The sequence below is a fragment of the Bombina bombina genome, chromosome 6 (genome assembly GCF_027579735.1).
Source record: "Bombina bombina isolate aBomBom1 chromosome 6, aBomBom1.pri, whole genome shotgun sequence".
NCBI lineage: Eukaryota > Metazoa > Chordata > Amphibia > Anura > Bombinatoridae > Bombina > Bombina bombina.
In genome coordinates this window covers 521448436-521469975 of record NC_069504.1, presented here as the reverse complement: position 1 = coordinate 521469975, position 21540 = coordinate 521448436, and the positions used below count along the sequence as shown (strand labels likewise).

General features: G+C 38.3%; 1 protein-coding gene across 1 annotated transcript; it reads right to left on the bottom strand.

Moving 5' to 3' along the window:
• Positions 1-1526: 1526 nt before the first annotated feature.
• Positions 1527-19150, bottom strand: C6H15orf40 (chromosome 6 C15orf40 homolog). The gene is made up of 4 exons (XM_053717424.1): positions 18980-19150; positions 17199-17325; positions 5118-5245; positions 1527-1907 (listed from the first exon to the last, which is right to left on the bottom strand). Exons 1-4 carry the CDS (start codon positions 19079-19081, stop codon positions 1812-1814), a joined length of 453 nt encoding a protein of 150 aa, XP_053573399.1. The 5' UTR covers positions 19082-19150; the 3' UTR covers positions 1527-1811.
• Positions 19151-21540: the final 2390 nt, after the last annotated feature.

Here is a 21540-nt window from a genome sequence, read left to right as displayed (position 1 = left end):
ATTTTTGGGCAACTATATTTGAGACCCTAAATTACAAACCTGAAATAATTTAAATATATTTTGGTTACTCTACAATCTGTTGAGAATACTAACATTTTTCTGATTATCTTTTTCCAACTTCAAGCAATTTCTAAGAAATAATAAATGCACTACACACATAAAGTAACTACATTTTAAAGAGACATGAAACACATTTTTTCATTATTCAAATAGAGCATACAATTGTAAACAACTTTTCAATCTGCTTCATTCTTTTGGCATCTTTTGTTTAATGAACAGCAATGCATTACTCAGAGCTAGCTAGGGTCGCCAGCTGTTCTTCACATTCAGTCAGTGACTGGGCACAATGGTAGATGGTTTCACACAATGCTGCCCCAAAAGCTCTGCCTTAGCCACACTCTTTATTTTATCCCTTCCCAGCCATAAACATACAAATCAATCATTTTACCTCTTTGGCTGCCAGTAACACTTGAAGTAAACATGACTGTCCCTAGCTTATTTTTTATCCATATTTGTGTTTAGCTAATATTCAAGAACATTGAAAGGGACAGTCTAGTCAAAATTAAATTATCATGATTCAGATAGAGCATGCAATTTTAAAAAAACTTTCTAATTTACTTTTATCATCAAATTTGCGTTGTTCTCTTGGTATTCTTAGTTGAAAGCTAAACCTAGGTAGGCTCATATGCTAATGTCTAAGCCCTTGAATGCTGTCTCTTATCTGAATGCATTTGACAGTTTTTCATGTGTGACATAGATAACATTGTGCTCACGCCCGTGGAGTGGTGGCTGACTGCACTAATTGGTTAAAATGCAAGTCAATAGATAATAAATAGACATGTGACAAGGGGGCTGTCAGAAGATGCTTAGATACAAGGTAATCACTGAGGTAAAAAGTATACTAATATAAACATGTTGGCTTTGCAAAACTGGGGAATGGGTAATAAAGGGATTATCTTTTTAAACAATAACATTTTTGAAGTAGACTGTCCCTTTAGTGTCCAGTATTTTTGTGAAGATTTTACTGGACAGCTTTCTGAAATACTGGACTGTCCCAGTTAGATACTGGGCACCTGACAACCCTAGAGCTGGCTGGACATTTATGTGCAGCCACCAATCATCAACTAGCTCTCAATAGTTCACTGCTGCTTCTGAGCCAACCTAGGTATGATTTTCAGCAAGGGATACCAAAAGAACAAAACTAGTGCAGGTAAGCAAAAAGTGTCAAGGATGCAATTTAAACTGTTACAGTTCATAAAAAAACAACCACTAGGTTAAATGCTGCAGTCCCCTTATTGAATCCATAGGATCGGTTCACTATACACACCAGAAAACAAAGCAAGGTCTATCTTTGTGCCACTTAGATGCAGCACACATCTGCCCTACACCACAGCACTCCCGAGGGCAATGCTTAAGTAGGGCGGCACTGATGGCATCATTATACCTATTGACAGCAATCAAGGCCTGGCTTGTCTTCTGAGTTTAACTAAACCATCTCCAAGAGAGTATTCTAGACACAGATTCAGTACGCTCAATATTACTTTATTATCGGTCGGGTTTTGTTAAAAAAGAAATAAATCATTATTTACTTTTATTGATGAATTTACATATTTAGCACTGATGTTATAATGTACTTGCTCTCACTCCATATACACAACAAGAAACATGCATAATATTCAGTGTTCTCTCAGGTTCTCTATATATTGTTGTCAGATTCAGCCTCTCTGTTCCTAGCAAAACAAATCAGCTGAGTTGCTCTTTTGGTTGCATTTTGTTCAACATAATTATGTCCTCTTCCAGCTAAATGTTCTTCAGCTTTCTGATGCCTCTTCCTTTAGTTTCATTAAAACCAATTCAGGAGATATTGCTGCAGAAATCTTTACTACTTTTTCTCGAGATTTCCCACCCTGTAAATAAACATAAAGAAGACAGTCTTATATCAGTGTGTTACATTTCTATGCAACACTGTGTACTCTCACATTGGCTAAATAAGGTCAAAACCATAAAGAGTCAAGGGACAGTAAATACCCAGTAACTTTATTATAGAATGCTTATGTGTAAATATATAGAAATCAGTTTTTAGGTTTATGTTTTCCTAAATGTAATATTTAGCAGTATTACAATATAGATTAATAAACACAAAAACATAAACATTAATAATTATATGCAATCAATGTGCTAATTACATCAAGAGGAAAATAAACTCTTTTGCATGAAGAGGGAATATTTATGGTACCATCTTTTTATTTTACCTATTTTATTATAACTATTTCATACACCGTTCATCTGTCTTGTTTTATTGTGGCACACTTCAGTATGATGCACTTTACCGATTTCAACGTTTTTTTTTTATATGTCAAGTGTACGATAACTACATCAGGAAAAACAATAATGAAGGCCAATCCCTGGAGTATCCCATGCCAATGCTCCAAGTACCCCCCAGGGGTACACGTACCACAGGTTGAGAAACTAGGTGTTAGAGGACACAACATCTTGCAAAGCACATATCAAAACTTCCCAAAGGATACAAAGCAGTGTCAGATGCAATTACTAGGTATAGGCAAAAATGACCAGGGCGGCTGAGAATCAAATTCCTTGAAGCAGAGCCTGGTAAACCAGTTATTTTTGATCAATAAGTAGGGTGACCATATTGCCGCTTTAAAAGGGACACATGAAAAATACACATGTCAGGGCTGTTTAAAGAAATGTTTTGTATAAGAACCCTGACATATGTATTTTTCATATCTGTCCCTTTTTAAAGCGGCAATATGGTCACCCTACCCATAAGCTACTTTGAATTCATTGGGACTGCTGTACATCCCTAAATAGTGTTCACAAGAAAATTGATGTAAGCTAACATCACTAAATCATTTATAGCACGCTGTATCATACATATACATTTTGTAAGAAATGGTATTGCACTTGTTAACAAGGTTAGAAAGGTGAAGAGACAAAAACATAAAAGCAATAAAACAAAATATAACCTTTACTTTAGAAATAGTATGTATAATATATTTCCCTACACATTTCCAATTATTTATATGTTACATTTTGACAGCCCCCTTATCACATGGCTATTTATGTTTTATCTATTGACTTGTATTTTAGCCGATTCGTGCAGTGTCATGCACAACTGCACAGCCCCAAGGCAGAACATGCTGTGATCTGAGATGTCATTGCAGAAAATGCAGCATGTATGCAGAAGAATGGGACACATGCAGGAACTGGTAGCTGTTTTGCTTTGTAGCTCTGCTCTGCATCAAGCTGTTCTCTTCAAACAGTGCTATACTTTGGCTGCACTCTTTAAATTGTCATTAACACAGTGCAACCATAGTGAAGCGCTGTTAAAGAGAACAGTCAAATATTGAGTAAGACTTGTTCTTGTGGCTTTTTTCAACCCTGCCCCCTAGCCTTTCCTCATCTGCAAAGCTGTGACTCTTTAAAGACATTCTTGTGAGCAAAGCACCTTTTTTAATTACTACATTTTTACCTTATGATTATATGATGTTAGACAAACAGCAAATAAAACACATATATTCAAGAGGCATTTTAAAAATTGTTTTTTTTTTCCTGCAGCTAATTTGCAATGAGATATTCAGCTGCTGCAATATATTATAAAACTCTAAAATTGCTTTATCCTCTTGTTAATCAACACATTGCAATTGAGATGGTGCTTCGGTGTAAATGCCTAATATAATTTTTTCAAAATGATCTGTAGAAAAATTTTTCACTAAAAAAAAATCTCATTGCAGAAAGTGACAAAAAAATATGCCTTTTAGCTCCACAGGAGTGAGTACAATGTTATCTATGTGGCACATGTGAATTAGGAGTCTCTTGTGAAAAGCTAATAAAAAAGCATGTGATAAGAGGCTGTCTATAGCTTAGAAACAGGCAGAAATTTAGAGGTTTAAATGTTATAAAGTTTATTAATATAACAATGTTGATTGTGCAAAGCTGGGGAATGTGTAGTAAAGGCGTTATCTATCTTTTTAAACAATAACAATTTTGGTGTAGACGGTTCCTTTAATGTAAGCCCAGCTATTCATTTTTTCGATTCTAGAATGAAAGAAACCTTTTAAAAAAACATTGGGATAGTAGACAATCAACAAGACAATGATGAGCAGCAGCAAACACTCTCCGTCCTGCACTTAATTGGCATCAAGCTTTTCTGATAACCCCTCACCCCGTGAAAAAATAAGTAGTATCATGGGGGGGGGGGTTATTTAGGGTATTGTAAACGGCTGAAACTTTTTGGTAACTGCACATGTGGTCATGTCAACAGAACTGTACACTTTGGGAAATGTGAGTATGCTTGTTCATTGTCATTTTTTGACTAATGATTACAATATTTGATATAAATGTTTTGAACCCATTTTAATGTCCCTTTAAATATAAAAGGGCTAAAAAAATAAGTCAGATACGGATACTTTGAGGCATTACACTTTTTTAAATTTATTTATCTAAATTTGGAAAATTACCGTTTTAATTTTAGTCTGATCGATCTATATATATATATATATATATATATATATATATATATATATATATATATATATATATATATATATATATATATAAATAAAAGTAATGTGCCTGTAATTGTATTGGCCTAGCCTAGCTAGGTTGCTTATAACTGCTATTTGATCATGTAAATTATAAGGACAGTAAAGCCAGAATTAAACTTTCATGATTCAGTTATAACATGCAATTTTAAACAACTTTCCAACTCACTTCTAATATCAAATTTGCTTTGTTCTCTTGGCATCCTTTGTTGAATAATACATCTAGCTAGGCAGCTAGGCTGTAAGGAGCTCAGGAGTGTGCACATGTCTTATCAGCAGTTTGCAACTATGTATAAAATTGCTAGAACACTGCTGCCAGGCGGCTAAAGACACGTGAACGCTCCTGTACTGACCTAGGATAATTCTAAGAGAGGATACAAAGAAAACGAAGCAAAATTGATAATTGAAGTAAATTGGAAAGTAGTTTCAAACTTTATGATCTACCCAACAGATTTACGTTCAATTTTGACTTTTCTGTCCATTTAAATATAAATTAGATCTTTAAATGACCCTTATAACAATCAAATCATAAAATAAAAAACGTAAATGGCCTACCTTATCCAGCATAACCTCACTTTTTTTCACTTCTAAAACCTTTGACAGGTACCGGCATAACTCTGCATTTGCTTCTCCTTCTGTTGGAGGGGCAGCGATTGCTACACCGACAGCCTCTGACGATACATCTAAAGAATAAACATACCGTCTGTATATAGGTTATCAGCAATTATAGAAGACTATTCTAATTGCACCTTGTTTTCTTTCATTATGTATATTTAGCTGTGTAGAACCAAACTCTTACTGGAATAAAACTGCAGGTGCACACCCAGAAAAAAAATTAAATGTTTTAATTACCAGGAAAAAAAACAAACAAAACATAAATGAAAAAATAAAGTGAAACTAAATCTTGGGTTAATCCATCTCAAGTTACAGGTTTTTAAATTTTCTAATTTATTTAATGAGGTTTAAATAGCATGGCAAACAGAAAGGAAAAAAGATCTAATATACAGGTGAAACTCGAAAAATTAGAATATTGTGCAAAAGTTCATTTATTTCACTAATGCAACTTAAAAGGTGAAACTAATATATGAGATAGACTCATTACATGCAAAGCAAGATAGTTCAAGCCGTGATTTGTCATAATCGTGATGATTATGGCTTACAGCTCATGAAAACCCCAAATCCACAATCTCAGAAAATTAGAATATTACATGCAATCAATAAAACAAGGATTGTACATAGAACAATATCGGACCTCTGAAAAGTATAAGCAAGCATACTGTATGTACTCAGTACTTGGTTTGGGCCCCTTTTGCAGCAATTACTGCCTCAATGCGGCGTGGCATGGAAGCTATCAGCCTGTGGCACTGCTGAAGTGTTATGGAAGACCAGGATGCTTCAATAGCGGCCTTCAACTCTTCTGCATTGTTCGGTCTCATGTCTCTCATCTTTCTCTTGGCAATGCCCCATAGATTCTCTATGGGGTTCAGGTCAGGCGAGTTTGCTGGCCAATCAAGCACAGTAATCCCACGGTCATTGAGCCAGGTTTTGTTGCTTTTGGCAGTGTGGGCAGGTGCCAAGTCCTGCTGGAAAATGAAGTCAGCATCCCCATAGAGCTCGTCTGCGGAAGGAAGCATGAAGTGCTCCAAAATCTCCTGGTAGACGGCTGCGTTGACCCTGGACTTAATGAAGCACAGTGGGCCAACACCAGCAGATGACATGGCTCCCCAAATCAACACAGACTGTGGCAACTTCACACTGGACTTCAAGCATCTTGCAGTGTGTGCCTCTCCATTCTTCCTCCATACTCTGGGTCTTTGGTTTCCAAATGAGATGCAAAAGTTTTTTTCTTTAGCCCAGGTAAGACGCTTCTGACGTTGTTTGTTCAGGAGTGGCTTGACAAGAGGAATATGACATATGAAGCCCATGTCCAGGATCTGTCTGTGTGTGGTGGCTCTTGATGCACTGACTCCAGCCTCAGTCTACTCCTTGTGAAAGTCCCCAACACTTTTGAATGGCCTTTTCCTGACAATCCTCTCCAGGCTGCGGTCATCCCTGCTGCTTGTGCACCTTTTTCTTCCACACTTTTCCTTTCACATAACTTTCTATTAATGTGCTTTGATACAGCACTTTGGGAACATCCACCTTCTTTTGCAATTACCTTTTGAGACTTTCCCTCCTTATGGAGGGTGTCAATGATGGTTTTCTGCACAACTGTCAGGTCAGCAGTCTTTCCCATGATTGTGATTCCTACTGAACCAGACTGAGAGACCATTTAAAGGCTCAGGAACCATTTGCAGGTGTTATGGCTTAATTAGCTGATTAGAGTGGGACACTTTGAGCCTAGAATATTGCATCTTTTCACAATATTCTAATTTTCTGAGATTGTGGATTTGGGGTTTTCATGAACTGTAAACCATAATCATCACAATTATGACAAATCACGGCTTGAACTATCTTGCTTTGCATGTAATGAGTCTATCTCATATATTAGTTTCACCTTTTAAATTGCATTAGTGAAATAAATGAACTTTTGCACGATATTCTAATTTTTCGAGTTTCACCTGTATCAGATTACAAGGTATAAATAAATAAGCATAGATGGACATAATTACATTTCATGTGCCAAACAATTAGTATATTATAACTCTAAAACTCAGTATTATAATAAAAGCAAAAACAAAAAAGGAGATAGATGTGTGCTCCTCAAGCTGGAAGCCAAAGGGGGGCACACAACGATTCGATGAAGCCGAATTAGTCATTGATCAGCTAAAGTATTGGGTGTAGGCGGAGGAAGGGCACAATGTTTACTATCACTAAATGGTAAATATATTACAAATGAAGCGTCTTTAAAAAAAAATATGAATTAAAGTGCCCATGTTTTTATAAATGCTTTTATATACTGTATAATAAATAGGCAAACATTACAATCATTTTAAGATAATGGCATCTAGAGCATACACCAGGAGTAGTAAGTGACTACAGCTCAGAGGAAAATGAGTTACTGTGTTCAAGGGTAGGATGTGATGTTACTAAGTTATGAGTTGCGAAAACAGGGCAGCTACACTACAGAAAAAAAAAAATACAAAAAAATAATAATAATACCACCATTTTTTTTTTTTAGCAAACTCGGTACCCAAGATTGCAGCAAATAGGTAGAGGGGAGAGGGTTAGAGAGCTGTGTGTGTGTGTGAGGGGGGGGGGTCCTACAATGAAGAATTTATAATAAAAAAAAAAGCCTTTTATTTTAGTAGACAGACTTTCAGCCAGTACTTAAGATGGTGGTGACAATTGTGGGGTGTGGGAGGGAAGAGAGCTGTTTGAGAGGGGTCAGGGAGGGGGATGGGTCAGGTGGGAGGCTGATTTCTACACTAAAGCTAAAATTTACCCTATAAGCTACCTAATTAACCCCTTCACTGCTGGACATAATACAAGTGTGGTGCGCAGCGGCATTTACCGGCCTTATAATTACCAAAAAGTAATGTCAAAGCCATATATGTCTGCTATTTCTGAACAAAGGGGATCCCATAGAAGCATTTACAACCATTTTTGCCATAATTGCACAAGCTGTTTGTAATTAATTTCAGTGAGAAATCTAGTTTGTGAAAAAGTGAACAATTTTTTTTTTTTATTTGATCGCATTTGGAGGTGAAATAGTGGCATGAAATATACCAAAATGGGCCTAGATCAATACTTTGGGTTGTCTTCTAAAAAATATATATACATGTGAAGGGTTATTCAGGGATTTCTGACAGATATCAGTGTTACAATGTAACTATCGCTAATTTTGAGAAAAAAAAATGGTTAGGCATAGCCAGACACTCAGCGGTTTATATAAGCTCTATTTCTGATGACTGGGTGTTTCTATAGACATACATTTAAAGGGTACAATGTCCTTTTTGTTGCTGTATTATAACAGATATGTTTAAGAAAAGGGAATTATCAAAGGACCCTGGAAAGGACAGCTATACAGTAATGGATAAATGTATACATAAGCATTTATGGTTGCAAAATACATTTAGAAATATATATTAAAATGTAAATGAAACCCTACATTTTTATTTCATGTTTCAGATAGGGCATGGTTTATTTTAACCAACTTTCCAATTTACTTTGATAATCTAATTTGCATGTTGTATAGCACAGATAGGCTAAATCCCCACCTAATAGTCTTCTTTAGTGCTAAGCTGAGCCAATGGTGCACTAAGCGCACAAGTAGTGAAGTTTTTTCATATAGTTCTGTGCTAATAAAAAATAATTTATATCATGTCTCATAAAACAGTATATTATACAGTGGTATTATGCTTCAAAGTAACATTAAACTTATCACTTGTAATATGAGCGATAAAAGAGCGCCAACACTCCCTGCACTATCCATTAAAAATAAAAGGCATACGGGGGGGGGCGGAGCAAGCCGAGCGGTCACATATTAGGAGACCTCTGCTCAAATATTTTACTTTATTCATATCCAGACCGCTCAGTACGCTTCAAAACTCTGCAGATTTATACCTGAGGATCTACAGACCTGTATGAGGGAGATCAGTGAGAAAGAATGGCCCTGAGCTAACAAAACAGAACGTTTTTCTCTCACTCGCAGCTCATACATAACCCATAGACGGAGCGGCCATTTTACAAAGCATGTGGATCTCACATGCAGGATTTTCTAGAGCACACTGGTATCCCGCTAACTGCTTTGACCCTATACCAGATATTATCCCCGCACAGTTCCCTTGAGCTGACAAAACCAACTACCGAACTAGAGAGGCTTATTGGACACAGACCTGATATGATGGACGCTGCAGTTCTGTGGGAGCGTAATATGTTGCTCTCGCTAGATCGGCACTACCGAGACCTTAAGCAGCATTTCTATGTGTTTGTAACTACTCTACAAGCGGAGCTGTGCGATCCGAATGGGGATTCCCCTGCATCATCTGACATCTACGGGGACTATACTACCCACACTATTGCCATACAAGAGGTACAGCATGATTCAGAAGGCAACTCCCCTCAAGAAACCGCTAGGACTGTCGCAAGTCCTGAGAACACCATCCATTTAGTGGAGGCCCTGGCGATAGCGACACAAGACCTGAGTATACTGCTCCCTACCTGCCAAAAATCAGCTCCTCACCCGGATTGCGAGGTTGCTGCCCTATGCTCCCTTAAAGAAGGAGCAAACTCCACTCTATATGTAGACACCTCGCTGAACCTCCCCGCATATATCACCCCCAAAGGTAAAGAAGACGCTAATCCAAAAGGCGGAATACTTCTGCATACCCTACACGCTGGCTCTACTGAACTCCCACTCCCGGTACTGATGATGGCGGCGTGCCTCCTACACAGATCTGGTATAGGTTAGACTCTGTTTACCTGACTTGGCTCATGCCGAGAACGCTCACTTTGGGACAGTTCCGTTCATCTTCCACCCAGAGGGGCATGCAGTTAAGTGAAGCTTAGACCTGAAGTTTGCCATAGACTTTTCTCACATCTCCTTACAAACAGCTTCTGACACCCCCTTAATTTTGTTAAATGCTGAACTCCTGTAGCCTCATACTTGCATGTGCTACGAGCCTCTTAGCATGACAGTACTGACCCATAATGATGGTCTCTTGTGTCTTTAGTGATCATTATTACTTGCTGGATATAAAGACTCATTGTTGCTTTGACATTTAGGCTGTAATATCATGGGCAGGACTACTCTAAAGTATATTCATCTATCCTAACAAAATTTTACACATGTTTCAAAAAGTTTCTTATTACTTCAGCAGTCTATTATCCTTAGAACGTTTAACCTAGAGCATCTGTTATGCCTCTCAATATGAGTAAGTTATTAACAGTTAGAACGGTTTGGATATCAGATATTCCTAAGCACTTGGTTTTAGTGAAATGTTTATACTACATTATGTCAATTTTCTTTGATCTGTTATTTTCCATTCTATTCAGTTTTATTTAAATTAACACCTAATTGTTAAGCTTCACATTATAGGTTATATAGACACCCCTACTCCACTATCCCTTAAAAGGTCTTTTTCATCCCCTCTGCCCACATAGTAATTGATATGAACTAATTCCATGGAAATATCTATTTCATATATGTGCCCCAGATAATGTACAGCCTCCTAGTATATTAACCTGGTAGTATATTAAATCCTACAATAGTGAGACACTAACTGATCATATACAACTTCTCTATAGACAAAAAGGAGCATGTTAGTTGACTCTAACAAATAGACAATAGCTTCATTACTAAATGTACACAGTACATTCTTCACAGACAGCAGATTGCTCAGTTACACAATATAAGTCTCCTCACAGAGCACAGCTCCTCAGTGTTCCCTGATATCTTGTTGCTCTTCATTTCATATATTCCTCAGCAGTGTTGGGAGACAGCATGGGTCTTGAAATACTGATTCCTGGTATCTCTAACATACCACTGTCACCACTCATTACAACCAGCTGAATGCTTGAGCCACATATAGTCGTTGAAAATGCTTTCCACCGTGTATCTTCAGCTCAGTTACCCAGAAGCAGAACTTTTTTTCACTTTCTGCGATGAGATTTTTTGTAGTGAAAAATTTTCTGCAGGTCATTTTGAAATAAAATTCGGTTTTAAATCATTCATAAACAAACATTTATTTAAAACTTGGTAAACTTTCACATGTAATGTGGGTGTGTGTGTATATGTGTGGACTGACCCCATTCTATCATTACCAGCTCTGCTCAGCTGACAATCAAATATAAAGTCCCCTATCCCACCTTTTGTGCATATATGCTTAAAGAACCACAATATAGTTACCATTCCTTTTTTCCCCCAGAAAAATAAAAATAAAAACAGGGTGGTGATATACATTTTAAATGTTAATAGAATTTTTGTTCTGTTAACATTTAAAATGTATATCACTCACAGCCCTGGTTTAATTTTTACTGTTCTTGAGGAAGCACTGCTATAGTAGGCAAACAAAAGTAGACTTTCTTTCATCAGAGAAACTTAGGCTAATAGTAATAAAATACTAGTCTACTAGTACTAATTATATTAGTATTATTATTGCTATTATTTACAATTTGCAAATAAAAAGGCTTTGGCTGTTCATTCATTGTTTAAAATCTGATTCCAATATTTAGTGAAGGAAGGTGATAATAAATAACAGATGTGTCGCTGATCTAAATTTGCTAGCATAACCCCTTGGTTGTAAAAGAGGAGTGTGCAAACTATTTAGCCCCTTCTGACAACAAACTGACCCACCACAATAACCAAAATACAGCCAACCTAACACTAACAGTGTCTTAGGGCGAGTTTTTAGAACATATTGGCATCATTTTTTTTTTTTTTTTCAGTGAAGCATTTAAAAAAAAAACAAAAAAACAAGCTTATTGCAGTAATGCCAAAAGAACCTGAAATGTACTGGAATGTATTCTTTACACTCACACAGCCAGTGAACAAACTTTAAAAAATAAATGAAAACTTTTTTTTTTTTTTTTTAAAAGCAAGATAGTATACATAGACACACAAATGTATAGATTATATTAACACTGAGGGTGTGAGGACAGGAATAAAACATTTGTAAAGGAGAGGAGTTTTGGTAACACTGGACTGGAGAAATACTGGATTATAAGATACAAATTACTGTAGAATTGAATTGTGGCCCCAGGGCGGCTTTGGCTAGGGACATGGAAGGGCTCAGGAGGAGTAAATTAATTTAGCAATTTCCACCCAGTAAGTGCCATAGTACAAACAAAAAAATCTGCTTAAAGGGCCAGTATACACCGAGGACTAGGATTTACATTCAGTGGGCTCATTACACAGACCTGCCCCTGCATTAATATTTCAATAGAGCCGAGCAGTGGTGCGGCGGTAGTGTGAGGAGAGGGCTGAGTGAGAACAGGAAAAGAGCGCACAACAAATGTTTACATTTGCGCACATCTCCTACTGCAGCGCATCACATAATTCTGGGAGACCGCAGACCGGCAATGTGTGCTCTATGCCTCAACAGCGTATCACCTACAGCACGTCTTAGCTATGATCTACATTCACAGACCGGCCCCTGCATTAATATTTCAATAGAGCCAAGCGGTGGTGCGGTGGTAATGTGAGAAGAGGGCTTAGTGAGAGCAGGAAAAGAGCGTATCACCTTAGCTATGATCTACATTTACAGACCTGCCCCTGCATTAATATTTCAATAGAGCCGAGCGGTGGTAGTGTGAGAAGAGGGCTTAGTGAGAGCAGGAAAAGAGCGCACAACAAATGTTTACATTTGCACACATCTCCTACTGCAGTGCATCACATCATTCTTGGAGACCGCAGACCGGCAATGTATGCTGTATGCCTCAACAGCGTCTCACCTACAGCACGTCTACTATGATTTACATTCACAGACCTGCCCCTGCATTAGTGTACAGCATGTGTAACCTCATCACCCACTTGCACAGCATTTCTCCGGTATATGGGATCTTGCAGGTCACCATGCTGTACACTAATGCAGGGGCCGGTCTGTAAATGTAGTTCATAGCTAAGGTGATACGCTCTTTTCCTGCTCTCACTAAGCCCTCTTCTCACATTACCACCGCACCACCGCTCGGCTCTATTGAAATATTAATGCAGGGGCCGGTCTGTGAATGTAGATCATAGCTAAGACGTGCTGTAGGTGAGACGCTGTTGAGGCATAGAGCACACATTGCCGGTCTGCCGTCTCCCAGAATTATGTGATGCGCTGCAGTAGGAGATGTGCGCAAATGTAAACATTTGTTGTGCGCTCTTTTCCTGTTCTCACTCAGCCCTCTTCCCACACTACCGCTGCACCACCGCTCGGCTCTATTGAAATAATACAATAATAATAAAACATTTTTAAAAAGCTTTTAATCCTTCTGCTTGCCCGCAGCAGGGCTAAAGTAAAAAAAAACACATGCCCTGTGCCGAGAACTGACTTACCTCACAGTCGCAGAAGCTGTTCTGGCGGGTAAAAGTATCAATAATGATATTGCATAAAAAGTATCAATTTCAGGAGCAGAGCAGCCATTAGCCAATCATTTAAAAGTACTGTCTGCACTAAAAATGTGCCGGTTGTCCATTTGAAAGCACTGCACTGGCCAGAAAAAAAAAAAAATTCTGTTGAAGAAAAAATTCTCTGTTTAACAGACCTGGCCGTTCTTTCTGCAGGCAGGCTCCACTTCCTGCGATAATATCGCAGATCGCACTATGTTCTGCCTCAGTTATAGGCAAAGTTTTTACTAACTGCTATTTTATGTTATTGTTCAGCAACAGAACCTCCAATAGAATAACTCTCACATAACTATGCTAACATTGAAGTGTTAATCTCTAGGATTTTTATCTATCAATCTCCACTCGCACCCTTAGCCTATCTACAAAGTGGGACATCTGTTGTTACAATGTGTTCTCTGCTGGTTCATTGAATGTATGCCTGATAACTTCCTTACTAGGTTACACAAGCACTTTTAGGTATAGTTCTGTTTATTAACTAACGTTTGCTGAAAGGGGGTAATAGTTATAACTGTTCAAGAAGATTTAATGGTTTTTACATATTCTACTTAGCTCTCAGTCTCTAACACATAACTGACAGACGAGCGAAATAGCACACAAAGTAGTCTCTCTGCAGTAACCGAGGTCAAGTTGATATAAGAGTATTCATAGGATTTCTCTGGGAGATATAACAAACTGCTTGGTACTCTTAGCAGTAAGCTATGCAGTAGCTTACAGCTCATGTTAGTAGTAACCCTTCTGAATTAAACTAACCCATTTATAGTCTACCCCCCATCCAGTTTCACTAAGATTCCCCCTCTCCTTCCAGACAAACTCTAAATGTTCAGTAGCTGTCTCATCCATCCCACGTCCCACCCTAGAATATATAATTCCACCTCTCTGTTACTATAGATACTGCCGGGCCGTGTTAACTGGGAAGGCATGGCTCGGCATAACTTTTGATTTTGGTCTGAGACTTATCAGTAGGGGCTAACAGTATACATAGGCAGAGATACCTCTCTATATTCATCTAGGATTTTCACATATTTCATAAACCCCCCCTCTTTCTATCCTTGTTGGGAAGTTACTCTTACACTTGTACCTATCCTAGCTTAGCGCACGGTGTAAGTAGAGGACAATTCTATTTCGCAGTATATTCAAATGCTCTGGGTTCTTGAGTTATCTACCTATCCGACATACTAACTGGCTCCGCCCTCCCACCCCTCCTTTTTTTACTATTGAGCGGCTCTCGCCCACTGTAACCCTCCCTCCCATTAAAATATAGAGCTACCCCCTCCCTAGCCCCAACCGTTCCCGTATGGATATTTGAATCTTCTTCTCATAGTGCCAGGGGAGGACCTTTCAAGTATATATTATTTTTATGATGCTCTATGATAAAACTGAAGTCTTCCTATGGAACAGCCCACAACTCATAGTTACGCTTATGATACCTGAATATGTTACACTGCTAATTATACTATGTCTACACCAGGGGTGTCCAAACTTTGCTCTCCAGAGGTTTTGGAACTACATTTCCCATGATGCTCAGCTAGATAAAATGCTGGCTGAGCATCATCGGAAATGTAGTTCCAAAACCTCTGGAGAGCAAAGTTTGGACACCCCTGGTCTACACTCTTCTGTATATGTTTGAGGGCATACCTTATATATTGTATCTGTTCATGACTTCAATAAAAATATATTTAAAAAAAATAAAAAAAAATAAAAGGCATACTAATAAGTTTTGGCCTCTTTAAGGTGCTATGGATAAACTTTTTAACCATCCCCCTATAATATCAGATCAGTGCCTTATTCCTAGGGCAAAATTACCCATCCTTCGCTATTGATTGTATACCATACAAAATGTTAGATTTAAAGGGACAGTCAACACCCGATGCAACTTAACGCTATACCTTAGATCAGGAATAGAAGTTGCAGCTGCACCCCATCACATGTTGATGAGCTTTAATGATATTGGAGTAATCACCCAAAATACATATGTTTATTCCATGTAGATATGGCCGCCAAACTCCCCCCACTGTTACGTATTTACTTTCTTTTTAATTGAATCCTCCAATCATAATCAAATCCTTGGTTGGATTATTAGCACGGTTCACGGAGAATCGCGCATGCGCAATCGATTAGGAACGACGCAATCTAGCCACTAAGGTAATCACAGCAGCACTTAAGATTTTGGCTTGCATTTGCGAGCGGGCAGAAGATAATGCACATGCGCATTATCAAAACAGCAACGTCACCCTTTCGAACATGAACGAGCATGGAAAAGATTAGAGAAGGGGACGAAGGAGGAGGGGGAGGAGTTTAGCGGCCATATCTACATGGAATAAACGTTTGTATTTTGGGTGATTACTCCAATACCGTTAGAGCTAATCAACATGCGATGCGATGCGGTGCAGCTGCATCTTCTTTTCCTGATCTTAGGTATGGAGTTAAGTTCCATTGGGTGTTGACTGTCCCTTTAACAAGCAGAACTCTAGTCCTTGGCATTTACTCACATATCCAACTTGTATAACACTATGAAAACAGTCCTTATTACTCTGACTGTTTCCAGACTACAGGATATGTTTTAATCTCAGCCAGTCTCTGCCACACTCAAACCACTGTTTTACATCAACACTCTTTTTAAAATTGCCTTAGAGTATCTTACTTAGTGCAACTACCAGAGTCCCATGTTCACTACAGGAGGAATTATTTATCTAACAAGATTTCATAAGTAAATCCCTGTCCAAGGCTATATTTACAATGCACACATGTACAAGTTGTATCAATAAACATGCCTGGCAATAATATGCACAAACAAAAATATACAGCAATATTTATTAAAAACATATGCTGATATAGATACTGTACATAATCAGTGTTCTCCACAGAAACTTTTACCAGCCGTGTAGCATTTTGAAGAAGCCGTGTAGGGGAAGTGTAATATTTTCTAATATTATATAATTTTCTGCTATCCAAAGCACAAACTAATTGCATAATTTAACATAAATGTATTTAATGATTATTTGTGCAATCAAAATTGAAAATTGTTAATATTATCTCATTTTTGCTTAAAGTGAAGGTAAACTTTGGTGAATGAAAGCCCGTTTTTTAAAAATACTATTAAAAACAGGAGCACTTTCATTCATCAAAGTTTACAAAGCAGCCGTTTTGTTAAAAAAATAAGCTTTTTTTCTTTTCACTGCTACAGCAGCTTCCCCCACCTAGAGATTCTCTATTCACACGTCAGCAATGACTAATCCTGCTTCCTCCAATCACAGCTTTCCCCCCAGGGTAGTCATTGCCTGAGGCCATGCTGTGATTGGAGGAAGCCGGATTAGTCATTGCTGACGTGTGAATAGAGGATCTCTATTTAGGGGAAGCTGCTGTAGCAGTGAAAAGAAAAAAAAGGTAATTTTTTTTAACAAAACGGCTGCTTTATAAACTTTGATGAATGAAAGAGCCCCTGTTTTTAATAGTATTTTAAAAAAAACAGACTTTCATTCACCAAAGTTTACCTTCACTTTAATATTGGCTAACATTTTAGCTGGGTGGTCAGTAAGATCAGCCGTGTGATGCACCCGCTAAAAAAAGTCCTGGGGAGAACACTGATACATTTTGGTTTCTTTTTATGTAATATATACTTATTTTTTATTTATGTAGTATTATACCTGTTATTGCATTTTGCTTGGAACCAGGCTTGGCATGAATAGCAATAGTAATTGATCCAGTTTTGTCTACCGTCACTGGGCCAGTGGGATTAGATGGCTGGGATAATTCTTTCTTACAACTTTTTCCCTGCAAAAATTAAAATTTTGTTTATTAAATACAATTTGAGTGCTTGATATTCAATAATGCACATAAATACTATTTTTAATATATTAAATACATTTTAATCAGCATAAAATACTTGGTAAGTCAAACATTGTGGAAAGCAAATCAGTTTATATAAGTTATATTGCCGTTTAGCAATATAAAAAGCACTCAAATAAAAGCAGAAACTAAAAAAGTAAAGTGCAATATCTGTGCCAAAAAAAAAATCAACATTAGCACATGAATGTAATAGCAGCAACACAGGACCAACCGTAATATCACTATAAACCCCCTCAGTGTAATGGCATATCAGATGGCTCTTCCACTGTAACTTGCCTGGTGTAGACATATGGGGCATCCTTAACACCTCACTTGCCTTTTCCCTAGGGTGAAATTGCAAAGGTACTTGCCAAAGACTGGAGGTGCAAGTAAATGACAATATGTAGTGACATCAATATGGTGTTTGTGATGACTACACATACATTGAGGAAGTGGAAAGAGCAAGAGGCATTTACTCACTGCTTGTGGGGTGGATGTCTTCTTACAAAGGCCATATCTTAGCCATTACACCACACTGAGGGACAAGGCTGCAACATGAGGGGCAGGGCTGTGAGTGTGTAATGGGTGTAGTCAGGGTGTATCTGTATGGATTAGGGGTATGTATTGGACAAAGCTGGGAAGTCCTTTAAAACCAGGACAATTGCACTGAAAGAGGCGCTGTGGGTAGGAAAGCAAACAAACTTCCCAACCTGTAACAATACCACTGGATCCAGGATGTCTGTAGTTAAAGGCATAAGTTAGTAAAATAGTATTGTGCTCTAGTCTAGTGCATTTTATTGTTTAATTTGTATGACACCTTTATGTCCCACCACCTTAAAAAATGGGGCATTTTGCTCTTGCCCACAACATTTGGATTGGGGTCTTAACTATTCTATCCCTGCAAAAATGTTACCATTTTGTCCCTGTAGTAATATTTATGAGAAAATATTATTGTGGCAAAGCATATTAAATAATGCAATTAAAAATCAATAGATTAAAGGGACACTGAACCCAAATTTTTTCTTTGGCGATTCAGATAGAGTATGAAATTTTAAGCAAATTTCTAATTTACTCCTATTATAACATTTTCTTTATTCTCTTGGAATCTTTATTTGAAATGCAAGAATGTAAGTTTAGATGCCGGCCCATTTTTGGTGAACAACCTGGGTTGTCCTTGCCGATTGGTGGATAAATTCATCCACCAATAAAAAAGTGCTGAACCAAGAAAAAAGCTTAGGTGCCTTCTTTTTCAAATAAAGATAGGAAGAAAAATTGATAATAGGAGTAAATTAGAAAGTTGCTTAAAATTGGTTGCTCTCTCTGAATCACGAAAGAAAAAAAATGGGTTGTGTCCCTTTAAGTATTTTGCACATTTTTATTTTGTTTACATGTGTCTTGAACTTAGGTACAATACAAGTGACCAGTGATGCGCTCAATGCTAATTTAGGTACCCTTCTTTATTCCCTTACCTGCCAAAAGGGTCTTTAACCCCACTCTGGCAACTAAAGGGTTAAACACCACAGACTCAGTTTCCAGCTCTGCGCTTTATAAAATCGTGGCGACTGCTGAACTGAGCTGTGCTGTGCAGAGGACCACTAACCGGCTTAGCTTCTTTTTTCGGCATAACTGAGGTCGACTGTATAGTACGCACAGTAGAAGTGAGAAGACCTCGAGGAATTTGTTTAAAAGAACTGAGTAACATGGAACACCAGTAGAGCCACCGATATTCAGTACCCAGCAGTCAGAGAGAATAGATCACCAGCCCGGCCCCGTAGCGTCACTCACAATCCTGTGACTCTGGTTGTTTCCAGCCCCTATCAGACCAGCGAATTCAACGTCAGACTAGCGAACGGAAGTGACGTTCAGTCAGCTGTCTGCTACCAAATCAATATTACTCATGCGCTCCTTCTACGTCACCAACACGCAGATTCTTTTACAATGAACGACCGTGCGCTCTAAAGTTCGCTCATCTGATAGAACACCGGGTTCTGCTAAGTGCTTACAGTACCAGTACCACAGATCAATAGTGTAGCTTTATAGCGCCAGGATCCTGTTCTATCAGAAGAGCGATACTGTAACCCAGCCCTGAGCTCTCCCTGGAAACAGATGTAGGGTCTGTTGTAGGTGTCAGTCTGACACATATTAAAATTATCTATCTCTGCGTGTGCACTATGGGTATTAATTTACGTACACAAATAAATTATTTTCTATGTGCCACTGCTTTTGTGCCTGTCATTAGGTCTCGGCAACGAACGGATGTGACAGCGAGGTGCGCGGTGTGAGGTGACTGGGGTAAGCAGAGAATGAAACGTGCTGGTGGCAAAATAACTTACCATCCAAAAATAACACTTGTAAAAAGCATGAGCTATGTTTATAAATATGCAACTCTTCCTTTATCCTTCAACTAACAAGGTGCCACTACAAGTCCAGATGTCTGTTGCCATGGTTACTGTCTTAATATACGTTTGAAATGGTTCACATATTAAATATTAAAAGTAAATTAGTTGACTTTTTATACAGTATTTACATATGGAGAAAATACACTTTATTTAATACGGTCACTTGCAACAGTTTAGCACAGGGTTTGGTAAGGGGTGTATATGACAGCATTAGGGCAGAGGGTGGTAGGGGTGTAGATGACAGCACTAGGGCAGGGGGTGATAGGGGTGTAGATAACAGCACTAGGGCAGGGGGTGGTAGGGTTGTAGATGACAGCAATAGGGCAGGGGGTTGGTAGGTAGGGGTGTAGATGACAGCTCTATGGCATGGGGTTGGTAGGGGTGTAGATGACAGCAGTAGGGCAGGGGTTGGTAGGGGTGTAGATGACAGCAATAGGGCAGGGGGTTGGTAGGTAGGGGTGTAGATGACAGCTCTATGGCATGGGGTTGGTAGGGGTGTAGATGACAGCAGTAGGGCAGGGGTTGGTAGGGGTGTAGATGACAGCAATAGGGCAGGGGGTTGGTAGGTAGGGGTGTAGATGACAGCTCTATGGCATGGGGTTGGTAGGGGTGTAGATGACAGCAGTAGGGCAGGGGTTGGTAGGGGTGTAGATGACAGCAATAGGGCAGGGGGTTGGTAGGTAGGGGTGTAGATGACAGCACTAGGGTAGGTCTGTACTTGAAAGCACTAGGACAGGGTGTGTATATTACAGCACTAGGTTAGGTGTGAATGTGACAGTACCAGGGCAGGTGGTGGTAGGGGCGTAGATGACAGCACTAGGGCAGGGGGTGTATATTACAGCACTAGGTTAGGTGTGAATATGACAGTACCAGGGCAGGTGGTGGTAGGGGTGTAAATAACAGCACTAGGGCAGGGGGTGGTAGGGGATCTTTATATACACCTTTAAAAATAAATTCAGTATTTGAGTTTAGAGATAAAAGCAGTGATTACATGTTAAGTTAAATATAGAGGGGATTTATATTTATTTATTTATTTATATATATATATATATATATATATATATATATATATGTATATACCAAAATTCATTAAAATTATGGGGGGAGATAAAAAAACTGAAATTAAAATCCTCCATGTCTCAAAATTAAATCAATGTAAATATTTGCATAGGAAATTAGCACATCTAGGCAAGAATCCCCGCTTGCTTTTCCCCAGAAATACCTCATATACAATGTTACTAACGCACAAGAGAATTCTGGGTAAGTTATGCAAATTCTCATTTTTTTGCTTCAAAAATACTGTTTTAAAAAAGCTATCCTTTTAACAGGATTAAAAAAAAAAAACTCAGAATTTGCATATCTAATTTGCATAACTTACCCAGAATTCTGTTGTGCATTGGTAACATTGTATATGAGGTATTTCTGGGGAAAAGCAAGCGGGGATTCTTGCCTAGATGTGCTAATTTCCTATGCAAATATTTACATTGATTTATATGTATATATATATATATATATATATGTGTGTGTGTGTGCAATGTCATGTTGTTGTATACAACATTATTTCACTATACAAAATTGATACAAGGCTTCAGTTGGGGTCTGAAATCAATATTGCAGTGGTTGTGTCCCCAGGCACTAATAACCTTTTAAAGCTGAGTTCTCCCCATAGACTTTACTCAGGCGACAGCGTCACAGCAGCGCTGCAGAAAGATTTCTACAAACATTGATAGGTTGTATTTTGTAAACTCATGTAAACTAATGT